The sequence below is a fragment of the Taurulus bubalis genome (assembly GCF_910589615.1).
Source record: "Taurulus bubalis genome assembly, chromosome: 6".
Taxonomy (NCBI): Eukaryota; Metazoa; Chordata; class Actinopteri; order Perciformes; family Cottidae; genus Taurulus; species Taurulus bubalis.
Window position 1 is genome coordinate 12,528,226 of NC_136594.1, and position 18,194 is coordinate 12,546,419.

General features: G+C 38.2%; 1 protein-coding gene across 4 annotated transcripts in view; it reads right to left on the reverse strand.

The window, feature by feature from the left end:
* Positions 1–18,194, reverse strand: part of ctnna2 (catenin (cadherin-associated protein), alpha 2) — a gene marked incomplete at its 5' end in the record, with an annotated part of 275,443 nt that overhangs the window by 54,851 nt on the left and 202,398 nt on the right. For all 4 annotated transcript variants that reach the window (XM_079220174.1, XM_079220175.1, XM_079220173.1 and 1 more), the window contains one exon: positions 13,004–13,156. In XM_079220174.1, coding sequence (XP_079076300.1) covers positions 13,004–13,156 — 153 coding nt within the window. The remainder of the gene's footprint in view (positions 1–13,003; positions 13,157–18,194) is intronic.

An 18,194-nucleotide genomic window follows, 5' to 3' on the forward strand; every position in this document is an offset into this window, starting at 1 on the left:
TTCCCCCCAAAAGCTTTCTGATTATTAGTTTTAAGCGTGTATCAAAAAGTCTGACATCTTAGATGAATGTGTAGGCCTGTCCAGTCCTAATTACCCATATTTTCTGCTTGTTTTTTTTTCAAGAATTTCAAAAGAAACGTAACATGTTTTAATTGTCATGTTTCATCCACAGTATGGGGTTTTCCTTAGATAGCACTTGTGTCCCACGAAAAAGCTAAGAAGACCAAAAAGAGAATAAATGAGTGCTAACATTAGGTAATATTACTGTGAGGCTACTTAATATATAAATAAAAATCCGAAAACATTTGTATAATAATCTTCAAAGCTGCTCTCGAGGAGGACAGATGCATTGTGCCTAAATTAGTAATCTTGTAAAACAGCGAACCCATACATATATACTATAATCTTGTTGCCTCCCATGCTTGTCAGAGTCTCCTAATCTTTGCACACAAAGACAACCCCTCTCTATGTGGCTTTGCAAGTCTGTGCTAATGCTGTGTAAACATTGCTGCTGCTGTTTGCCACTGATTTAGCACATGTTAATATTACATGAGACAGAGGGGCCCTTTGATGATGTAAGTGAACACTCAAACTAGAGCTTTCCACCTCAGGGAAGGGGAGACGGGGCTGTGGAGCAGCTCCTTCGAGATTTGCTTCACTTCCGCATATGCAATAAAGCTTGGTAGCAGTTGAGCTGTGCATTTTACCGCAGTCACATCACAGAGGAGAATTGTTCTAGTTTTAAATAACAGTACTGAGGCAAAACATAGCAATTCAATGTATAAGGTAAGCACATACAGGGGCAGGCCAATGAAAGCTTAAGAACTTGTTGAAAATATGAAAACATTGATGTTTTGGGGTTGTTTTTTTAGACAAAATTAATGAACACCAAAGAGCAGTTATAGTAGCTTGTTCTTAAAAAAAACAGCGTTTCCCTCTCTGATCCACCTGCATGACATTGAATCAATGCCAAAACAGGGCAAGTTAACTCTTTAGACAGGAACATATTTTCCAGCTGAGAAAGTCTGGCAGCAGCTCACATTGGCTTTTAGAATCAGAGAAAGATGGTGAACCTTTAGTGTAACGAGTCAAAGTATTTGATACTTGGAATATATATATATATATATATATATATATATATATATATATATATATATATATATATATATATAGGGGGGATTTAAGACTATATACATACCTTAAATTTCTCAGAGTATGCCCATTACTCACAAATTGAAAGCCATGTTTAGCCTTGTGCAGTAATCTAAGCAACACATCACAGTCTTAGCTGTCGCTTACAGGATGTAGTAATCTTCTCCTCTGTTTCACCTGTGTGCTGGAACCAATTCCCCTGGTCTATCAGGCACCTACGGCCAGTTTGTGCCTTCTGGGAGACGTCCTCCATTATTGCTGCACCAACCTCTGATAATCCCGCACCTCCGACAGCCACCACTGGACAGCTCGGTAATGATGAGGCCAGAAAACTGACTCCTTTGTTTGTTGCTCTCCACTCACTGAGGTCTCTCTTTCTCTCTTCAACCATACACCAAAACCACGCATAACAGCTGGCATCATGTTGCTGTAAATTTTAAAACAACAATATTTTTATGCAGAAGAACTAAATTGTGTGAGCTCGTAGATGTGTTTTCTCGCACACTCACAGCACAATGTCATCAATAGAGTTGTATGAGGACGAGTAGGCACGAGAATGAGAAGATCAGTTTCAGGAGAGAGAACAGACTCTTGATGAGCCATTAACCTGCTGTCGATGAAGGAAAATGGTCGTGGGACGTGGTTTAATTTACCCTTTTATAAAGAGGTTGTTGAATTGATGAGCCACAGGAAAAGAGTTACACACCTGGTTTAGAGAATTAGCAATGCTGATGGTGAACAGGTTAAGTGAGGAACTGAAAGAGAAGTCAATAGCCCCGATCAATCTAAGCGTCCAGAGAATCACTGCTACTCTCGTGGTCAAATCTATAAAATTAATAATATGGATTTGGACAAGCCTCTTGTGGAGGAATGCTTCAATTTAAAAAAGGAAATCATTTGAAATTCCACCTGAAGGACTCTTATTTGTTTTTTTTTAGCAAACATAATTGAAATGAAGATGTATTTGACCAAGTAGGCTAAACAATGCACAACATTGTATTTGGTCAGCCGGTGTTTTCATGCATCTATCTTTGAGCTGGGCATCCTCAGTATTGAGTTTAAGATCTCTCTTTAAAAATATCCATCAGCGGGTACAAAGAGTCACTTTTCCCTTGAAATAAGCTGCCAGAGATTTCTATGTGCTCTCCTCACCGTCCATTACAGTAGCTCTATGGATGATAAATTTTAATAGACAAAAGATGGCTAGCGAAGGTCCCTCCATCAATGAAAGAGATAAGAAAAAATGGAAAATGATGGCCTGTTCTGTGCGTACATAGCATTGCAGGTTGTCTGCTGATCCATTTCATATGAATAGACTATATTCTTGCCCATTCTGGCAAATCAAATATAAATTAGACCCAGGTGTCCAGAAAACTGATAACTGGACAGATTTTTTTGTAATTTTCCTGATCATTGGATGGAACATATGAATGCGACCTGCATTTGGAAATGATACAATACAAAATCTTGAATTGATCGCTACTGTCCTTTTTGTATGTGTATTACTAATTGGTGAGACCCAATTGCAGTAACACAATGATCGTACACAGCTAGGCATGATCATACGTACCAGACACGAATGTGACCCTTGTACTTTTACATCAGAAGTGCAGAAACCTTTTTCGACAAATATCCCAGTATACTCACAGACACTTGGAATATCATATTAATAAAAAACTGAATATCTGTGTTTACACTGTGAGAAGGATAGAGTTCTGCACTCTACATCCTTCACTGAGAAAAATCAAGATTTAATCAAAGTTTCATCAAATTCAATAACAGAAGGTTTTGGCATGATGGGCAAAAACTCCAGTGGCAGCATGCTTCACATTGACTCCCATTTAAAAGCAAGCATTTCCTGCTCCCCCGCTATGCAGGAAATGGGACGTGATCTATACGAGGAAGGGCACACACACAGGGCTTATCATCATTATTACTTTTGACTATTAAAAATGAGATGAGACCAATTATGAAGGTAACATACTGAAATGTTGAGTTGCTCAAAGATATGCCCTTTGCAGAATCAATAACTAACTGATGTTCATATTTGATTGGTGTACAAACAAGAAAGCCAATAGTGCATATTTGTCCCAATTGTATTGTTTTTCCAATGTACACACACACACACACACACACACACACACACACACACACACACACACACACACACACACACACACACACACACACACACACACACACACACAATGCTACTCCGGTACATCAAGCAGGAGTAAAACTGCAAAGTGACTACGTTGCGAAGGTATTGTCTGCAGCGCTTTCCCAAATAGATTAATCCATACTAGAGGTCAAACACAATAGTGCAAATATATTATAATGTTATGAATTGTTCAACAACATGACATCCACTTCAAGGTCATCATTTAATCATTTCTTTACTAGATTTTTAAAATTGAATTTGTCCTCAGAATGCATACTGAACATTAATCATCTCATAACTAATGAGATAAAATCTATTTTCCGTACAGTCTCTTCACTCGAGACAAAAAGGGACCGGTCTGACCATCCTGCACCTTGGAACACTGTATTCTTCACGTTCTGCAAAAATGAAGATGATACATAAATCACTGGCAAAAAGGCATTATGGGACATCAAACGGGACATGACTAAGCCCCCATGGGCACATGACATAATTAAGGATTTATGCTGGGCTATATATCATATTACCATAGGATGTCTATGTTCACAGAAGCATGGTGCAGTGTCAAGTTGTATTCCTCTTTTGCTTTCTCTTTTGTCGTACTTAATCTTGTGTAATCCACTTAGTGTCACATCTGAATAACATGACAGGAATTCCTCCGCTCCTTGTCGAGAAGCACCTTTACAGAAGCTAACCCAGCTCTTAGCGAGAGTGCTGACGTTTTTGTCTCGGAGCTAAGCTTATCACCACGGCAATTTGTTTGGGCAAGCTTGGGTAACATGTGTCACACAAACATTGCCACGAATGTATGCATTCTCTGAGAGATCATGGACCCTTGAGTTGATGCCCCTAAAACTGCAGAGGGCGGTTGGGGGCAGTCTTTTGTGAGACATGAGGATGTAACACAAAAACATATAAACTTCAGCTTGAGGTTAAAAGATTGGTTCATTGCATCTTAGGGCACAGCTGTAATTCTTCAGAAAAGGGCTTATGACCAATTCCCTCTGAGACACATAGACTGAGTCATAGGGGAATTAACAAAGACGCCAAGAGAGATAAATTGCCAAATGTCAGCGTATATTATTAGAATCAATGTGCCACAAATGATTTAAGTATTTACCGTTTAATTATGTTTTTGATGTTTTGTCTCTATTGCATTTTACTGATGTAAGACTGGTGCTTGAATGTCATTTGGTGATTCATACCCAACAAAGCAACTTTAAAAACACCACAATAAAACATAGTTTGAGTGAACAACTCTACAGGAGGACAAATCATGTTATTATTTGATACAATACTGAATAAACATTACATTTTAGCCTTAAAAGCAGGAAGGGGCTAGGTGCAAACAGCTTTGAAACACATTCATATATAATATATATTTTACAGTACGAAGGAGAGGACAGGGCTCTTCTGGACTGGGGCATCACCCCACAACTACATCAGTGGCCTCCAAGAGTTTTCCAGGAACTCCCAAACAGCAAGACAGTTTCCCTCTGCTGTGGATTTCCACATAGTGAGTTCACTTTCAGCTGACGTTATGCTGGTTGGCAGATGTCTGCTGGAGCAAGTGATAACGTTAACGAATATGTGACAGCTAGTCTGGGAGTTCCAGATGAACTCATTAAAGCCACTGACGTGATAGATGTGCGGTAATGCCAGAAGCGTACTGTGGATGAGCCACACGCGTTTGTATTTTGATTCACGTCAATTTATGAAGTTATGGTACCGGTGTTTGAAACTCCAAAAGGGACGAAGCAAGATTTGTACTTCACAATCACTTCTAACATTTTATACACTATCACTGTACAAATGCACACTGATCCGGCGGTGAGTCATTTTAAGTAAACCCAGCTGAAGTTACTGTTCATCATATTTTCAATATATTTGGGTTTAGCTTCTGTAGTTTCAGGCTGCAACGCTGTTGGTATCAGAAATATTTTAATTTGGGTAATTCAAATACCTCCATGAGCTCTGCTTCACAGCCGCTGCTGCTGCTGACCATGTTGGTAAGTGAGCCAAATCAGAGGGCCACAATTAGTGACTTCCTGTTTTAGTGACACCAGCATGCACCTGCTCCTTTCACCTCACTCAGTATCTTTGCCTCCTCTCCTGCGCTAAACCCACCTTTCAACTCTCCAGTGAAAACCTGTGATGTAAAGTGATAACTGTATCTTGCTAAATGGCTCTTAATGATACAGGAATCCAAATAACACCAGTTCCATTAATTTGGTTTAGTTTGCAGTTAATTACAGACAACCTCTCAGAAGGTCAGTAATTAAGCGTGATTGTCTTCGTTTTTCATCCATTTTCATCTGACCTCACACAGCCCATATTTTCTAAATGCTTTACTGGACAGAACGATTTCTTGCCACAGCTAAAGACCTCCCTAGAGATATTCTAATGGCACCTTGTCTCTTGGGATATCACAGATATTGTCAGCATATTAGATTCTCTTGACCTTAGTCATTGACCAAGGACTATCTTGCCCAGTTTGGTTCAATCACCAGTAAGTCGTGATACATTTCTTTTCTATTACCTAATGATGGAGCCGACTTTGCTTTTCTGTTACACCCTATACTTTGAAAATCCCCCTATTATTCCTCAGAGCAATGCCTATTCAAAATTCTGTCTTTGAATTATAATGGACTGAAATGACATCCACTTTCTGTTCTGCCATGGCCTGCGATGTGTACGAAACTTTGATGTGAGTCCACTAGACATCTTTGAAAATCAGAAAAGCACAAGAAGGCAGGGTGTACAAGCACTAGAGAAAAAATAAATAAATACTGAAGCCGATTCCGTGTCCCCCATCAAAAAGTATTTTTCTCTCTGTTGTGGTAATTAGGGCTGTAGTCAACCAAAGAAAATCTTGATTGACTGAAATATTTACCCACACTTTCACCAATCAATGGGAAAAAACTGAGTTTTTAGATGAACTTAATTGTCCACAGTGCATTTTACCTGGTAGCCTAAATGAATGAAAAGCTAATTGCAGCATATTGAATGATTTTTAACCTATATATTTTATACTACACCTAAATAATTTACAGATGTAGAACGAATCACGCAACTGGAGGCTGTTATATCATAAACAAAATGATTATTTGGATAACATTTGATTATTAATTTATGAGACCAAACCTATTGAAATATGACCATTCTGACAAATTAAGACTTAAATCCTATCAAGAAGTATCGTGCCGGTCAGGTTTTTTTTATATCTGCTGGACCCGACACATTCAGAGGGCCAATATTCACTGCCCAATCAGCAAAAAAAATCATTAGTCAACCAATACCGACACTCAAATGGCCACCTTAATGCATTATGATTATAGTGGCACAATTGTCTGGACTAAGGATTGAGAGAATAGGACTGAGAGACTGAGCTGCACTGTGCTACTCCCGCAGAAGAATCTGGAGTAGTACAGAGTGCACTGTTTCTCCCACGCCTACAGGAGTGATCGAAGCTGAATAATTGTAAAAATCACATTGTTCTTTTATGTTAAAGAGCAGCAAAACACATAACCCTTCATTAACGACAAACACTCATACACACACACACGCACACACACGCGCACACACGCACACACTAGCACACACAGAAAAACACACATGTCCCTCCAGGCCCTGAAAATAATGGATTAAGTAGCTTTTCACCTTTTTCAAAGTAACATCAGCAATTGTCAGATCAATGAGAATTTGGTGGGACAAAAGGATATCAATCAACCACTCTACCAACCGACCAGAGGGTGTCAGCCCTCGTGAGAGAGTGCACGTTTTTCCAACGTTTCCTCCATGGTAAATATTGGCATTAACAATATCCTCTCCTCTAGTGTGATTGGACAATCGTCATATGTCACACTGATGAGCAAAGCATCTCTCTCAAACAAGAAGCACTGAAATGTGACGAACATATAAAAAGGTGCTTCAGGAAAACAAAAAGGAACAGGTAGTCATTGGTACATGCGAATGCTCTAAAACAATTACAAACTATAACAAGTAAAAAAGATCATCCACACACAACAATGGTTTATTCTACATAATTGCAGCTTTGTTAAGAGGACCTTTAAGAACATTTAGTAGAATTTGAATGCATGCAAATTCACTTATGTTGAGATTATTAGTCTAGATTAGTTGTATCCTTTAATTAAACACTCAAAACATATTTTTGGTTGATCGAATGTTAATATCTACTTAATTATTGTGGGTAATAATGTGTAGATTAGTGAGAAAAGTTTACATGTTTGACCCATTCCATTGTTTGTTTGTGTTATATAGCCTACTAATGTCTGTACTCCAGACCATTTAATATGGTCCAGAGCTTAAAACAAACAAAAAGAAAGTGAAAGAGGATACATCTTTCTTTATGAAGGGAGGGTGCACCAATCTGGGCTCACTCACAGGTTTTCTTGCAAGAATCTAAATGACATAAATCTGTTCTTCAATGATTGAATATCAACATCCCTTTCTGTCTCATCATGTTTTGGCTGTGAGCTCACCTAAAAATAACTTTCAAAAAGGGTATACCTATGGTGGATTGGGCGGAGTGTGATGCATCTTTCTATGCACGTCTGTGGCTACATCTTCCAAAGGCAGATTTCCTCTGGGGCTAATAACTCTGTATGAAAAGAGACGATTAATGTTGGTCTAAAGGTTCTGGTCATCACGAATAGACCTGTTCCAAAAGTGATCCATCCACTTCCCGGTTAACTGTCCAGTAAAGTGCTTAATGCAGTGGCCCCCAGAATAATATTTACTGTAGCAGTCAGTCTCATGTCACTGAGCCCTGAAGGCCAATTCAGTATTGGTTACATTCAACTCCATATTGATCATACATAATCACTGGGGGTATGTCTTTCCCCTTGACTCTGCTCATGTCCAAAGTAAGGTCAATGCTGTAAATCCAAAGTAGGAAAGGATAATGAACTGATGAAGGTAAAATGAACAACCTAGCTTATTGTAGCTAGGTATGGAGAAAGCTTTATGACCAGAGACACTAAAAAACTAAACAAAACACTGCATTTGCTGTAACTAATTAATGTGCTTATAGCTCAGTGGATTATGCTGTCATTGCAGCATTTGGGACAAAACATATAAACCACTTATTATAGATGAAGAATGTTGGTATAAAAAAAGGAAATTTAGTAAATTAAGAAAAAAGGCAAATAAAAGCCGGCAAAGAAAATACAATAACTACAAGGGGGGTTTATCATCATCAAAACAACATACAAAGACAATACACACTATGGCTTACAAAGAGCAAAATAGGAACCAGAGTACATTGCAAGCATGTCCGATAAAGACTTGTCTACCCATTATACAACTTTGCTCTTGATTGTTGAACGCATCGCAGAGATGGGGGCCTGCAGGAGATAAGGCAGATGGAAGTGTCCTTCATAACACCACCGCTGTTAAAGGAGAAATGCTTCAAGACGGAGTCAAGGTCATAGGAAAACCTCAATCTACCATTAGAATAGTGATGGAGCATAACGTCCTTGAGAGGTCTAAGAATTGCTGGCACTTCGCTGTCGTGGCAATGAAAAGGAACCATGGCAACTTTAAAAGACTGAATATTCATCCTGTGATGGAATTAGCACGGGCATATTCGGGTGGGCAACACTGATTTAATGGAGAGCTCAGCCTGCAGCATCTACGTAAGAGGCAGATATATAGAAGTATAAACTGATAAATGGCGACTATACATGTATATTGAATGATATTTAGAAACAAAGACAATGTGGGGAGGGGAAGTAATGGCTTTAGAGTCTTAAATAAACTATTTTGTGTATCCCTTCCCAAAATGTATCATTAATTAAGTACACTGCGTCTGACCAATCTTCAGCTACAAATTAACGATTCCAGTCTCTAAATGTATACTGCGTGCAAATGGTGAATTATATGGAGATGATGGACACCAGCATATGAGCGCAGTCACTTAACTTTGTGCATGTGCTTGTGTAGTGATGCTTGTTGAGGGATGCTGTACACTACGACTACTTTCAGCACAAGTAGTTTGTCAAAAAAGAACATTTGCTATTAAATACTTCAATAATGGAAAATGTTGAAACACCAGGATATTCAAAGTCTATTAAAGACTAATGTTTTACCTAAAATATTGCTGGAGCAAATAGTTAAAAGAGAAATGTTCATTCATCTTTGGAAATGGAATAATATATCTATTAACAGCCAGAATTGAGCAGTTGACTTGAAATATTCATAACTGATCCAGACTACACTTTAAAACATGGAAAATAGATAATAATAGAGGGTGTATAGAAGTTATGACTGCAAAAAAGAAGATGGTACTTTCTGTCAAGAGTGTTTCTCAGTTCATTTCAAATATGTAATACTGAGCATGCAGACTGACATACTAAATGAGATGGGGGATATTTAAGTATAACATTTTCCTTTTAAAATTGAATTCATATCAACTACTTCACAGAAGCAACAGTAAAATCGGATCTTAGCACAGAAAATAAACTTATTTTTGTTGTTTCTATCAAACAAGAGAAATGCCTGGATTGGTGATGGGTTAGGATTATGCAATTCTCATGAAGATTATCCTTGGGAATTAATTTGTTAAATCCACAGTTATAGACCAATGTTAAAAAGGATACCCACAATGAACCCCTCAAATACTGAGGAATAACTAGCTCTTAATTGATCTGTGTCTGTAATATACCGAAACCATTTCTTACTGATTTTCCTCCACAAATATACAAAGCTGTAATTATCCAACCTTTGTGTTGAGTTCAATTAAAATATAATTATTCCAAAGACATACAGATTGTCAGAAATCAGATCATATGGGCATTACAGGTGCAGTCCAATGTCTATCTTGTGTCGTCCTGCACTGCAGGATCAAAGAAAAAAATAGCATGTGTGTAAATGTGTGTGAGTGAGTATACATGAAAGGTTGTTAGCAACATGACTGTTTGAATGTTGAGTGTGCAACTATTTGTATAATTACAGAGCTCGACAAGAAGGCATGACCAATACTAATGCAACAATCTAATTTGGGAAAGAAGATTTCCCTGACTATCACAGGTTCATTACGCATCTTTAAATCAATGTTATTCCCACCTTAATAATTAGTGGTATCCTTTCACTGATTGTGATGGTGTAATGAGGAGGATGTGAGCCTTTGGGGTAAATTTGGCTTGTCACTGAGGTGAGTAGAGAGCAATGGTGGGGAAAAGAAAGATATCGTGCAACGAGGAGCCAAATGGAAGAAAATGATCGGAAAACAAAGTAGACATGATGAGGGGGCAATTCTTTACTTTGACACTGCTGTTCATGTCAAAACTCAAGGCTAATGGATTAAGACAGCTCCTCCCTGACATCAGGGGGATGAATGCAGTGACATTGATCAGGATGTTAATTAGCCTAATATATTAAAGGATTGTGATGGTGGCGGTTATGATGACTGTGTCTGAGATGGCGTGAATAATGATGATGACAGCAATGACAACGATATTGCCAAGTATATAGGATAGCCTTGAGTGTATTAGCTATTCAGCTAGCTGGGACCTGCAATGTGCATGCCCACCCAGACAAAAGGATGCAATTCTACCTCATTATAGCTTGTGCTCTATATTTGCAATATGTGATATGCCATACATATTATTTTGATTATATTGGTACAGTGCTAAAGAAACATAGTTTGAATGTCTAAGGGAGGGATGCACAGTATTTTCTGGAGTCATAGTATTTCTTAAAGTGTGAAAGCTTAGTTCATGTTGAGACATTTTCAGTCAGCAAACTGTGCCGCTCAATGAAACTGTCTATCTTTCAATAAAAGGTTTTTCCAATATCTTTGAGAATTGTGAAAGTAAAGAAACTGGCTTATACTTTCTAAAATGGTGTATAACCCCAGCTTGATATAAGGGATAACGTCAAAATCAAAACAATGTTGGAGTCATAACACTTTGGTGAGTGTTTGACCATTTGAACCAATTTGTGTACTTTAAAACACTCAGTACATGTGGGCCTTTACAATAATGATGCTTTTATTTCTTCTAGTCAAACTCATCACTAATATTTTCATATTTTTATTTTTAGTCTCTGGATACATACAACAACTGCTGTGTACCTAACTGTTGCCAAATTATTTTCATATCAAACCAAAAAGAGGCACAGGGCAAAAACAACGTGACACCTCCCCCCTTTTCGTTTATCAGAATAATATAATGTATTTGCCGAACATGTCCTTGAGCTCCAGAAAGTTGTAACATTGTTGGATGCAAAGGACAGATTTTGGGTGTCGCATCAAGCAGATCCTCCCTCATCAGTAAACAGCTTTGGTCGACCAAAAGGGCACACAAATCACTCACTCTCGCGCTAATGTCAAAGGAAGAAGCAGCGCTGTTTTAAGTGACAGTATGTAAAGAGAGGCCCACAAAAAGCTTTCTAAAGGTTCAGTTGAAAGGGCTATGAGAACAAAAGACAACGCTCACTGAAGGACATAGGAATTTATCACAGGACTTTTCCTCCAATAACAAAACACTACTACCATTGGTTAGAAAGAATACAGGTTTAAACCACTTCCGCATTGGCTTAATTAACGCCAGGTAAAGTTTTTTAGCAAAGTGAAGGAAAACATGGAGACACAGATAGTGTGGTTAGATAAAGAGGAACAGTAGGTTTTTACAATTTGAATACAAATTCTCAATTTGTCATTATGTACACCCCAGGTGCACCAAAGCATTATTTAAAATGGTATATTCAAACAACAACACTTGTAATTGAATCAGCAAGTAAAAAATCCCAGACCCGTAAGGTTGAGCTGTCATTGGCTATTTCCATCACCACAATGAAACACAGAAGGAGAGAAAAGCACATAGGTATATTTTGCAGCTGCAAGCAGCAACATTACTCAAAGCGGCTGAGCTCTGCATGCGGAACTGCACAACAAGCATGCTATTTCTAAAATGAAAATTAAAGTCAATGATGGTTGAAGCTTCAAGTTGTGGTTTACGGTTTTATTTTAGCCACAAATGTCTGCACAAGCAATTAAGAAGACGAGCACGTTTAGGAGCAAGATGTACCTCCATTCTGCTAAGTTAACTTATTGCAAATAATTTAATAACATTTCTCTCACTGTCTGGGAGAAAAGCTGTTTGCCATTAAATTAGGGAAAGTAAGAATGTCCATATAAGATGTGCAGAATTCTAAAAGAAATACTGTATGTGTGTGTCTGTTTGTGTGTGTGTGTTTGAAATGGTGAAAATATTTTGATAGTGTACTTTAAATGGCACATTGTTTTAATTATATATCTGCTTTACAGTGTGATGAATTAGAATTGTTTTTCATTCTCCAGTAGGCATGTTCTATTTCAGTTTCAGCTATCAAATATTAGCAAATTATTAAAAACATATATTTTTTTGCCAATATTACAATTTCTAATATTTACATCTGGGCTTTCGACATGCAGTACACGCTGCATTATCTCTCTTTTTATTTAGATAGGAAGAGAGATAATAATGAGGAAGCTTTGTTTTGCTCAGTGGGAACAATATCTCTGGTTGAACTCTGAAGGCACCATCATGGTAACCTGACCTGCATTGCTCAAATATTCACACACAACATGCACATAACTCTTTACATCCTCATACATATATAGATAGATATTATGTATCTATATATGTAGGTATATGCAGGTACCCCGCTGTATAATTTATGACTGACCTCGACCAGCTTGTTAGCATGTTCACGGAACACCTGGGCGTACTCCTTGACCTCCTTCTCATTTCCACTCTTAGCCGCTTCAATGAGCACCAACAGAGGGACGTTGGTCTCCAGGAAAGAGTCTGAGATGTGGTCCATCACTGCCTTTCTCAACTAGAATACAGAAGGAGAGAGATGGGGAAGAGGTCACACAATTAATATTATTGCAGATACGTTTACTGTGTTACATTTGGCAATCATTTCAAATCATTTAGCATTGTGATGACTATGATGTAGTAACATAATGGGGTGAAAGGACAGAAAGAGAGAGAGCGAACAAGAACAGCCGATCTCTCAACGGACAGGAGTGTAAATTGCTTGTAAGGCGTCATTTTCCCATAAGGCCTTTTACTGGGGCAGACTTTGCGACTTATATCTTTGTTTATGGAATCATTTTGAACCAAACTGGCAGGGGACTAGTTGTTTTATAAGACAGTAAATGGACCCTGATGGCCCGCACTGGGATATCTGATGAGATGCCAGAGGGAACAGTATAGAAAGCACAACAGACAACAAGTCCTTTATCTTACATAAAGAAGGAGTTAGTCACATGAGACCAGTACTAAGACAGACAATAATAAACAATAGGGGCAAAAGGTGCAATCCCGCACATGTAGCACCATTCATTTGTTATGAGACGATTTACATTCTGAAATCTCCCATCATTAATTAATTTGTTCTAATTATCTTCACTAGAAAAATTACTTATAGTTCAGTTACACAATTAAGAACTAAAAAAGGATAAACTGTATGCACACCACACACACACATATCTTACGGCCAGTTCAGTTATCACTTCTCCAAACATTCAAATGACGGCATGAAAGGGAAACGTGTTTAATGTTAATTAAACACGGATGACAGTGATTTGTTTGACTTTCCAAGAAATCTTCTGAAAGTAGATGTAAAGCAAACACTGTGACCATATTTTTGAATTAAAAATGTTTGAGCAGAAAGGGAAATGGCAGAGGAGGCTAATAGATTTGACTGACAAGGGGAAATTAATATAACAAACAAAACTTTAATTTGTAAGTCTGTCAGTCGCACTTAAATAACCTGCTGCAATTATGAACTTAATTGCCAGTCCACAGAGTGGACGAGAACAATAGTGGTTTTATGCCTTTCTAAGGGCAGATAATCCATCATTATTGCCTCTGGAAAGAGAATAGATTTGGCCAGTCTAGTGGACATGACAGGTCTGCAAATGCTGTAAACAACCTGAAGCCCACACTCTATGTGCGCACTCCTTTATCCAGAATTCTATAATCCTGGATCACAGAGATGTGTACTGAGGATTCAATACAAGACCAAAATGTCAGAGTTTTCTCAAAGGCTGATGAATTAGACATGTATTGAATTGTGAATATTGCACCTTCTTTACTCAGACTTTTAAAAGACTTGCATCAGTGCAATTGTGTAACCTTGCAATCCTGTAACATGGTGGTAAGGGTGGGGAATCAGGGAAGATCCAAATCTTCCATTGCCAGAACTATCTTCACACTATGTTAGTGCTGTTGCAGCATTGGATAAAGTTGTGACAGAACACACTATCATTTTACATAGGGTGGAAACAAGAGCTGGGTTGTTTGCAGGCCTTACATGTGATCACTGTAGTAAATACAATAATGGAGAGGAAAAGGGGAAATGCTGTTGAGCTGCATAACCCCATCACCACAATAGGGCCCATGTTGAGGGAGACTTTGACTATGGTATGAATGACAAATCTAGAAAAAAGTGGCAAGGACAGAAAGCACCAGCATGCAGTGACTGGCCAGAGCAAGGCTTATCCCATCTGGTCACATACATTTAAACAGTAAAGGATAGCATTAATGTTTATAATTAATTGATAGACGATGTCAGACTCATACTACATCCTAGATTATTAGGATAAAGATGGAGTCGATGCATGTGGCATTTCAACATTTTCAGTTGTGATGCAGATCACTCGGCTATAAAAGCCAACAGATTCATACATTTATCTCTGTTCAATGTATCTTAAACTCCGTAGAAATTGTTTGCACATTATCATGTCATGAATTGGATCGTTATTGGAATATTAGGAAGTCTCGTCAATCACATCATTTTGTATTTGAGTGTGAAGTTTAAAAAAACCTCCCATCAGAGTTTGGAACTATTGAACATCTAGAAGGATTCCTACAAGTTACTCGTTGGTATTGTTGTTTCTGAGCAGCAATCACTAGTAGATGGCATGTACAAGGGATTATATTATGCATAGGATGAATGTAAAAGAGTGCGAGGCCTCAGGATACTCATGAATGCCCAACAGTGAAACTGATTCTGACGGTTGGTTTGAGAGGAGAAATGATGCAGACGAGTGATTTCCCAAGTCAGAGCCTCTCCTGCACCATCAGCATTCTAATGCTCACACACCACTCCCACAGAAATCCATCTTCAATCTTTCAGATCTTACCTCCCTTCATGCTCCACCCCCACCGTCTCTTCTCTAACACTCCCTCAGCATTTCACCAACACTTAAAGGAAATAGACCTGGAATTCCAATAGATAGCGAAGGCTCTACTCATTATAATTTAGTGGGGCAGCTATTTTTCTCCCCAGTCAGGCAGTGCCACAATGGATTCAAGGTCTGAATGCATCAGGTTTTTTGTTTTACGTATCAATATGGGAGACTTTTTTTAAGAGTTCTATGGATGTTCGTAATGTGTCCTGGGTTTAATTTGTGGCCATACAATTTATTTTTCCAAAAATGTCAACAATTTGTGAAGAGGCCTTTCTGGCTTCAACGTGCCAATGCCGACATGCATTAATTGAGGTCCATGAGAGTCTTTTAAAAAGTACTTTTTCCAAGGTAAAATTCACTTTCATGCACAGGGTTCATGAAGAACTTATTTTCTGAGTTTGTTGTTTGACTCTTGCCCCAACAAAGCCCTGACCTCAATACCACCCAACATTTAAGATGAACTGTGCCCGACACTAGTGCCGAACCTTTCCATGCTTTGGCTAAACGGGAGCAAATCCATGCAGAATCTTGTGGAAATATTTGTATATGATAAGCAAATTAATGCCCATGGTTTTGCAGTAAGTTTTTCCAAAAATCAAATCTGGGTTTAATGTTCAGATGTCTGAATAATTAGTTTCAGTGTCTTCATACTTGTGCCATACAGTGAGATCAGTAATGTTGCATTGCAATCTAAATATTTAGCAGTATTGCAGAGGGATTTGAATGATCCTAGTTAAATTAGTCAATTGGAAGTAGACTATTTGTGAGTGAATGAATGAATGCATAATTGACTAAATATGTAGTTGAGTTAATAGGAAACAGTGTCCACTTCAATCTCTCCATCATGTCTCTTATGCTGCACATCTCTCCACTTTTGCCATCCAAAGAGGGGAAATAGCTAACATTAACAGCAACTAATATCACCCAATATTGAAGAGGCTAACAAGAAGCTCTGTTAATAATAAAGATGATGCATATGCATAACACAACTTGACAGGCACATATCTGTGTTGCTCACTGATAAGTGAGATGGCTGTGTGCTCTTCACAGATGAGATTAGCATTCATTTGATGCATTTGCTTTTTAATGGGGAAAATGTTTTCATTTTGTGGGATTAGACACCTGCTTGGTCCCAAAAACCGATGCATGAGGAAAACGGTCCTATCCCCCATCCACTGTAACATCTCCTATGATCTGTGTATGATTAAAAAACAAATACATAATATTGGGTTAAAATAATAGAGTCTTAGTACATATAAAGGGTTAGAAACTATGAATATAGAACACTAAGCTAAATTCCTGAATGATTACAGTTGCACTTTGGTTTCAGTTATGTTTTACTTGTGATTCAGAGCACATAGTGGTGGGTACCTTGGGGTCAGCACAGGACAGTTTCTTATTAAAATGTCAAGAGCAATCACAGCATAAACGGCTGGAGTCACGGCTGAGGGGAAACAGCCTGAGCAAATCAAAAATTAAGTAATAGCTCTCATATATGATATCTATCAGGGAGCATGGGAAGATGATTAGTGAGTGGAGAGTGGAGAAATGAAAGGGGGAAGAGGGACTGACTGATCATCAACAGTCTGAGGACAAACACATTAGATAGCTCATCTCAGAGCCTCGATTGAATGTGTCCTGCAAAATAAAACACTAGCCAGGGGACTCCAGTTTTAGAAACAAGGAAAGGGGTGAAACAATTGTACTTTTATACTGGAGTGTTCAAGGAGAACTAGCGCTGGCAGATATTGTTCATGTCACAATGACTGTTAATCCCCTGCATCGACTGAAGTTTCTTTTACATTTTTTAATGAAGAGATTCTGATAATCTGATTGGAATATTTACTTTTTGAGATTTATCACTGAGACACTCTGCTCAACGTCCAGGGCTTCTTTTCTCTTACTGAGTGACCAAGCCTTGAGGTAAGTGTTTCCCAAGCTTTTTTTCTTTCTTTCATGGATCACGTCCTGAGTTAAAAAAATTCCAAGATGCCCTACTAACCGTTAACTACTAAATAATTAAAATACTATACACATCTGGAACCCATTAATGTGTGTATAATTTAGTGGCTTTGTGAAACTTGAGTTTGGTAAACCATAATTGGCTGGGCATTGATGACAAAAATAAATGTTGTCATTTGATACATGATGTGGGGTTTTGCAGAATCTACCCTCGACATAATGACTAGCAATAGGGTTGTATGAGAAAGCTGAGTCTGCGGTGATGCAGTTAAGATTCAGCAAGCTGGGCCTGGATCATTTTTAATTATAATGTATTGTGTGAGTATTGCAGAGTTTGGGATTAAGTTATGTCTGAAAATGTATCAACTGATTTTTAGGATGCTTTTGCAGCATTTTACACTGTCAACACAATAATCACTTACATCACATATAGAGTTGATATGGCAAATGTTTTAGCAAACTGTTGCTTATTTACACAACAAGCAGAGCAACATCAGCATTCATTTGGAGTCTTGTCTGGCTACCTGAGAATGTAAATCCAATATTTGCTCTACGTATACCTTTGTTTTTTGTTTTGAACAACTACTGAGGGAAATAACACACTCATTGTATGCAGATAATCAGCTGTCTGTTGCACCTGACATGGTTGCTGATGGGAGCGGTACAATTAACTATAATAGAAAAGTTCCCTAAACAATGAGCTGAAATGCT